The 7,456-nt window shown below is 43.1% G+C and overlaps 1 protein-coding gene across 1 annotated transcript in view; it reads left to right on the plus strand.

The window, feature by feature from the left end:
- CSMD2 (CUB and Sushi multiple domains 2) overlaps positions 1–7,456 on the plus strand; it is a 972,087-nt gene that overhangs the window by 845,138 nt on the left and 119,493 nt on the right. Inside the window, exons 43-44 of the mRNA XM_007950414.1 lie at positions 75–252; positions 1,509–1,654. Coding sequence (XP_007948605.1) covers positions 75–252; positions 1,509–1,654 — 324 coding nt within the window. The remainder of the gene's footprint in view (positions 1–74; positions 253–1,508; positions 1,655–7,456) is intronic.

Below are 7,456 nucleotides of genomic sequence, written 5' to 3' on the forward strand. Positions count from 1 at the left end.
TTCAGTGGGAAGTCATCTGAATTCTCAGATGATCTCCAGCACTTACCTATGTGTTTGTGTTCCCTCTCTGGCAGTCCCCTGTGGCGGGGACATCACCTCTTCCAATGGCACTGTGTACTCCCCGGGGTTCCCCAGTCCATATGCCAGCTCCCAGGACTGTACCTGGCTCATCACCGTGTCCATTGGTAATGGCATCCGCCTCAACCTCAGCCTGCTGCAGACAGAGCCCTCCGGAGACTTCATCACTGTCTGGTAGGGCCAGGTCAACAGGCAATTAGGAAGGAGAATCAATTGTACTTTAAACTGCTTTATCCATCTATTTGTTCAGAAAACCAAGAGCTGAATGGTTCTAAAATGGCCGTCAGTCTCCTGGATTTCAAAGAGACATCATGGATGAGCCCTTATGACTCCTTGAAGGGAGAAGGATAGGAAGGTACTGACTCCCAGCCTGGAGTCTATGTGTTTCTAGGGGGTCAGTGAAAGTCCCAGTGGGTATGTGAATGGGGATGGGGGCAGATATGAAGGCTGTTCTCAGTATTTCAAAATTCTGGATAAGCTACCCATATAGGGTGAAATTTTGTGAAGCACCGATGCTCATGAGAAGCTCTGAATGAGTGCTGCCCAACAGAATTTCCTACAACGAAGGAAATGTTTTATATCTGTACTAATACAACAGCTACTAGCTACATGTAGCTATCAAGCACTTGAATGTGACCAGAGTGACTGAGGACCCTATATGGGGCTTAATTAATTTTAATTAATTCAAATGTAGATAACCCCTAGTGGCTAGTAGTTACCAAATTGGATAGCTCGGCACTGATTTACTTAGTTAGAGTATATTGAGTTAATTTTAAAATGGGATTATAAATTATTAGTTGATGAGTGCATTTTCCTAGACAGTTTTTCCAAAACTACTGGATCTTTGAACAAAAATATAATTTTAAAATTCCTTTGGTTGGAGGTTGCTGCCATTTTGAGAATGAGCAAGGGATAGTGGGAGTTTCTTCTCAAAATTCCCAGGACTAAATAACTTTAATACAGCTGCCCTGGGTTAATTTCCAGCTTAATTTCAGATAGTAGCTAGAAACACATGGGGAAATCTTTGCCTGGAAAGGCAACATGGGTATGTCTATTTGCTCGGGGGACAAAGAAACAGGCTAACATGGATATCAGTATGAGCTTCCTATACCTCTTCTCCAGCCCTGTCCTCATTCTGCTTCATGGTGCCTACTTCTTGGGAGAGAGCTTTGCACCAGAAGTCTATCTGGGGAGGCTTGGCACAAGTGAAGAATCAGGTTAACAAGGAATCAGTGTGAGCTTCACTCACTCTATCAGCTCTGTTGGATGCTGTTGGGAGAGGTTAGAGAGAAGTGTTTAGGGTTCTGGGGAAAGAAAATGTTGGGTACAGGAAGAGTCACAGCCACTTGCACCAGGTGGACAATGGTACTGGGTGGAGCAGACAGCCATGGGGACTTGTGATATACCAAGATCTTCTGTTCTACATGCAGGGATGGGCCACAGCAGACAGCTCCACTGCTTGGAATCTTCACCCGGAGCTTGGCCAAGAAAACACTGCACAGCTCATCCAACCAGGTCCTGCTCAAGTTCCACCATGACGCAGCCATGGGTGGGATCTTCGCCGTAGCCTTCTCTGGTCAGTATGGAATCCTGGTGGGCAGGACCAGGCTCTCAAGTCAAGGCCAGACTAGACTCCTGGCCCTACCATTCACTAGGATGTGACTTTGAATGAGTCACATTCAAAGTCTCTGGGTCTCAGTTTCCTCAGATTTGTGAGAATTAAATGTATTAGCATATGTAAAAACTCCCAAGGCAGGGTTCCATAAGTATAAGGCTTCCTACTCCTCTACATGACTAAGGAAAAGAAGCACAAAAGGCGGCTTCTTAAGGCCAAGTCCAAGCTCAGCACCAGGGAGAGGCTTCCCACCCCATTTGTTCACATCAGTTCCCTGGCTGAGTTGTCAGTAACCTTTGTCCAGCTTGTCCGTTGGCATATTTTAGAGTTCTCCCACACAAAGGACTCCCAGCATCTCTACTGACCTCACAAAAAGGACTGGAATTTTGTGCACAAAGACGGCTTACACATTCCAAATGGAGGAGCAGGAGTGATCCAAGTTGAGTTTGTCCTTATCAACAGCCTATTTTCTAAGAGTCTGAGGTTATGGACCAGGATATACTTTCTTTATGTTTGTTATGGTGAACACTGCATAGAAAAATGTATAGAAAGTTCTCTGTGGGCTTGTGCCCATCTATAGAGCAATCTAGCATGTTTACAACTGATAAAGTATTATACATTTGAACTGGAAATCAGGAAAGCTGATTTTATTGATGAAAACAGGATTTTAGTTCTAGTTTTACTTTAGGCGAAGGGTGCAACCTTGAGCAGATTCCTTTCCCCCCTGATCCCTCAGTTTCTTCATCTGTTGAATGAGAGGTTTGAAGTTTGTAACTTTTAAGAATTCTAGAGGAGTCCTTGGGTGGTGCAAACAGTTGACATGCTTGGCTGCTAACCAAAATATTGGAAGTCCAGCCAGAGGTACCTCAGAAGAAAGTCCTGGTAATCTACTTCCAAAAACTCAGCCACTGAAAACCCTGTGTAGCACAGTTCTACTCTGACATCCATAGGGTCATCATGAGGCAGAGTCAACAGCAACTGGGTAAGTTCTGTGGGGTAGTAAGGAAGACATTATTACCTCCATTTCCCAAATCAGAAAACAGAGGCCCAAGAAAGGCTTGAGGACTTCCCAAAACCACATGGGTAGAAATGAGAACAGAACTAAATTTGTTCAGTTGCAGTATCTGCTCTTGTGACTATATGGTATGATATTATATCATATGTGCATTTATAGAAATTTGAACTCAGCTTTGGCTCTTGGAGGAGGTATCAGTAAATAAACAGGAAGAGACAGAAAGAAACAATGATGTAAAGAGCACAGACAACTCTACCTATTGTTCCCCTAGGATGAACAACCTGTGGGAGATGACACTCCACCCTCTCGCTTGGCCTCAGTCCCCGTGCCTCTCTTGGTGGGCACACTTCTCACCTACTCATAGGACCGAGGGTTTAAGCCTCTGTTACTTTGATAACTAAGGTGATCTTGACACAAGTATTTTCAGTCACCTCATATGCATGTGAAAGCTGGACAAAGAAAAGGGAAAACAGAAGAACTGATACATTCAAGTAGTGGTGGTGTTGAAGAAAGTAGCAGAGAATATGGAATACACATGAAACTACCAGAAGAACAAACAGATCAGTCTTAGAAGAAATACAACTGGAATGCTCATTTAAAGAGAGGATAGCAAGACTTCATCTTGCTCACTTTGGACAAGCCATCAGGAAAGACCAATCACTGGAAAAGGTCATCATGGTTGGTGCAAAAAGGGCAGGGGGGCCACATCTCCTGACCTCCTCTAACCCCACAAGAGGAAGACGGAATCACCATCAATAGCCCAAGGCCTATTACTGCAAGGCCAGACATGCTGCCTCCCTCCAGCCCTTCCTCCCAAAGCACCCACCACCTCTCTCCTGGGTTCGATAATTCACTGCAGTGGCCACACAGAATTCACAGATTATGGAGTTTATTAGGAAGCACCAGGCTACAATTCAAGTTCAGGAAAAACGCTCAGTCTCTCTCCCAGCCCAGTCTCTCTCCTAACAGTCTCTCACAGTCTCTCTCCCATCAGCAATGCGTGTCTCTTGCATCTCTTTCCCAGCAACATGTATCTCTTTCAGGAGCATGTGTCTCTTTCAGCAGCACATCTTCCTCAGCCAGCAGTCAGAGAGAGTTCTGCCTCTAGGAGGCCTCCTTTTGAGCCTGGCAGAGTGGCCAAACTAACCAATCATAACATCAGAATTCTAAGCACCTGAGAGACAGCAGGAACCTCCCAGAACATTGCTTTGTGCCACTCTCAATAGAAATACCCCAGGTGGATAACTTTTACAATCAGGAGCTCCTCGGTTACTCACACAAATTCCACCACAGAGTTCACAAAGACTTCTGCCTAGAAAAGCCACACTGAGTAATTTACTACACCACAGTTGGTAAAGCAGGGGCCAGCAAAAATGAGAGAAACCCTTAATAAGATGGCTTGTCACAGTAGCTACATCAGTGGGCTCAAACATACCCATGATCATAAGGATGGCACAGGACTAGGCAATGTTTTCCTCTGTTATGCTTAAGATCACCATGAATTGGAGCCAACTTGATAGTACCTACCACAACAATTTTGACTCTATGTGACTATCATCCTACATGTTGACTTTAGAAGCCCAGGTGTGATGACTCCATTGTCATAATGTAGGTTTGTGTCTGCCCACATGAATGTGGGTCTGTTTTATTAGGGGTGTGTGTGTATGACTTTGTGTGTCCAGGCCATGAGGTTGAGTATTGGGGTTTGAGGGACACAATAAGTAACTCCACTCTTCCCTCCTGAGCTCCGAACCAGTTGAAAACTAGGCGCCTAAGAAACCCAAGGAGGGGTTGCTATAAGTCATATCTGACTCGACAGCAGTGAGTCTGTTTGTTTTTTTTTTTTTTTTTAAGATCTTTCTCAAACTACAAACTGCACTGAAGGCCACGCTCTCTCAGGATCAGAGTCCACCCTACTGAGCTGGCAGGACGACTGACCAGACCCTTCTTCCTACAGACCACCTGTTCCCATAGAGCAAGGAATTGGAGTGCAGGATGCTCAATTTTTAATTCCAAATTCCCCAGAGATGGTCCCCCCGGCTCTCAGGAAAGGTGAGAAGTAACAGGTTCAACTCAGGAGACAAGAGACAGTTCTTCAATCAGGACACCTTCCAAACAAAAAAACTCTCAGCTTCTCCTTGGCTGTGCCTGCAGGCAGTCAGCCCTTCTCTTGACCATGCTTTACCACTTGGACTTTTCTCAGCCTCCACCTTACTCGGCAAGTGTTACAGCCCTTTAGCCCCTCCGACAAGTACCCCACTCCACCAGAAAGCCTCCTGTTTTAAGGCACTCAGCTCTCTCTCATTCTACCTTGCACTGGTCTCCTGGTTCCCGACACTCATAATGCTGCTGTCTTTTTTCCATTGCTGGGCTTTGCTCTGTTTGTTGCCATTTCTCACAACCTAACTGTCTTTAGCATTACAGCTCTTAACCTGAATTATAGCTCTTTTAGGAGATGCCGTCTTCTGTCTGTCTGTCTCTCTCTCTCTCTCTTTCTCTCTTTCTCTATCTAATTTATCTATCTGTCTTCCTGTCTCCTGTATATCTAAGAGGTTTTCAGCTTAGACACCCCAAGTCCAAAGGATGTGCTCTACTGGAGGCTCTTCTTCACAATAAGGTCCCCCTCACCTTTTGTGGGATTAGCCCTTTTATAAACCTATTTCTTCCCACCAAGATATAACTGACCAATCCCCTCAGTAGGCCCCAGTTACCTAATTTGCATAGTAGTCCCCACAAAGGTTTTACACACCTTATTCACATAGTGAACTGAGCAATCCCTTTGCAAGACTGTGCAAATCATCTTGGCAGAACTACAAACCCAGGGCCAGAAAGGCCATATACAGTAAAACATGCAAAAGCCAGAATCTGTGTAAAGTAGAAACCTGTCAGAGAAGGAAAACGGAAATATTTTCCACTCATAAAGAGTGATAGAAAAGTGGTGAGACTATAACATGTCAAACCTGTTACACTGCAGACATACTAAGAAATATCACCACCAGTTGCCATCAAGTTGATTCCGACACATGACAACCCTGTGTGTCAGAGTGGAACTGTATCCATTTTCAATGGCTGATTTTTTGGAAATATATCACCAGGCCTTTCTTCTGAGGCAATTCTGGGTGGACTCCTAACTTTTTCATTTAGCAACTGAGTGCATTATCCATTTGTACCCCCAGGGTATTATTATTGGCAAAGAATACTAAAAACATGATGGACTGCCAGAAGAACAAACACAGTGCAGCCAGAATGCTCCTTAGTGAGAATGGCCAGACTTCATTTCACCTACTTTCATCATATTGTCAGAAGGGACAAGTCTCTGGAGAAGGATAGCATGCTTCTTGGTGTAAACTGGGGTCAGTGAAAAAGGGGAAGACCATTAGCAAGATGGATTGACATAGTAGCTGCAACAATGGGCTGAAACATAACAGGCATTGTGAGAATGGTGTAGGACCAGGCAGTGTTTTGTTCTGTTGTACATAGTGTCACTATGAATTGGAGCTTACTCAAAACCACCTAACCACTTAACAACATAAAATAACTGGTCTGTAATCTCCAAAAGTGTAAAAGTCATGAAGATCAAGGGAAGACTGAGGAACTGTTCCAGGCTAGAGAAGATCAAGGGGACTCTACAACTAAGGGTAACATGGGATTCTGAACTGGATCTTTTGCTTCTGAGGACTTTAACTGTGACGAGTAATGCAACTTGAATGTGGTGTGAAGATTAGATGGCACTAATACATTGATATTTATTTATTGATTTTGATGGTTGCATTGTGATTATGTGGGAGAATGTGCTTATTTGTAGGAAATCAATGCTAAAATATTCTGGGGTTAGGAGGCAACATGTTGACAACTTATTCTCGAATGATTCATGAAAAGCAAAGGTCTTTGTATGTTTCTATACATTTATGATCATTTCAAATTAAAAATTTTATTTACAAGAAGAGCTAGGTAAGAAAATAAAGTAGAAAAGAAATGCAATTGAAAGATTTAAATATGCATAAGAATCTGCAAAGGGCAGAACCAACACTGCAGAAGAAAAGTTCAGAGATGTGGAGGACAACCCTAAAAAGCCAATATGAAGAGGGAAAGGGTTAAAGTCTTAAAATGCCAAGAGAGAAGATGATTGAAAAAGAGAGACGGAGATCTGGTGAACAAGGAGCCAACATATAAATACAAAGTATTTATGAAGAAATGAGCTAAATGACTATAACAGAAATAATAAAACTTTTCTGAGATGAGGGAAAACTGATCTCCATAGAATAAGCATGTGTATATAGAAAAAAGGGCACTCTGTTGGCATAGTGCTATGGTTTTTAAGTTGTCTCATATGTATACAAAAGCTGGGCAATGAAGTAGAAAGAAGAAAACTTGATGTATTCGAATTGTGATGTTGGTGAACAACAATGAAATACCATGGACTGTCAGAAGAATGAACAAATCAGTCTTAGAAGAAATTCAATCAGAATGTTCCTTAGATGTGAGGATGGCGATACTCTGTCTCACTTACTTTGTACACATCATCAGGGAAGACCAATTGCTAGAAAAGGACATCATGTTGGGTGAAGTAGAAGGTTAGCAAAAACAAGCGAAAGTCTCAATGAGATAGAGTCACATGACATAATAGTCACACAATATTTTAACCATAGTTAAACATACCTACAATCATAAAGATGGTGCAGGGGTACTGCTGGTAAGATTGAGGAATAGGCGGACAAGCGACACAGACCCTCTTCGACAAAGAAAAG

Source organism: Orycteropus afer, unplaced genomic scaffold, assembly GCF_000298275.1.
Source record: "Orycteropus afer afer isolate SDZICR_OR568_19922 unplaced genomic scaffold, OryAfe1.0 scaffold00272, whole genome shotgun sequence".
Taxonomy (NCBI): Eukaryota; Metazoa; Chordata; class Mammalia; order Tubulidentata; family Orycteropodidae; genus Orycteropus; species Orycteropus afer.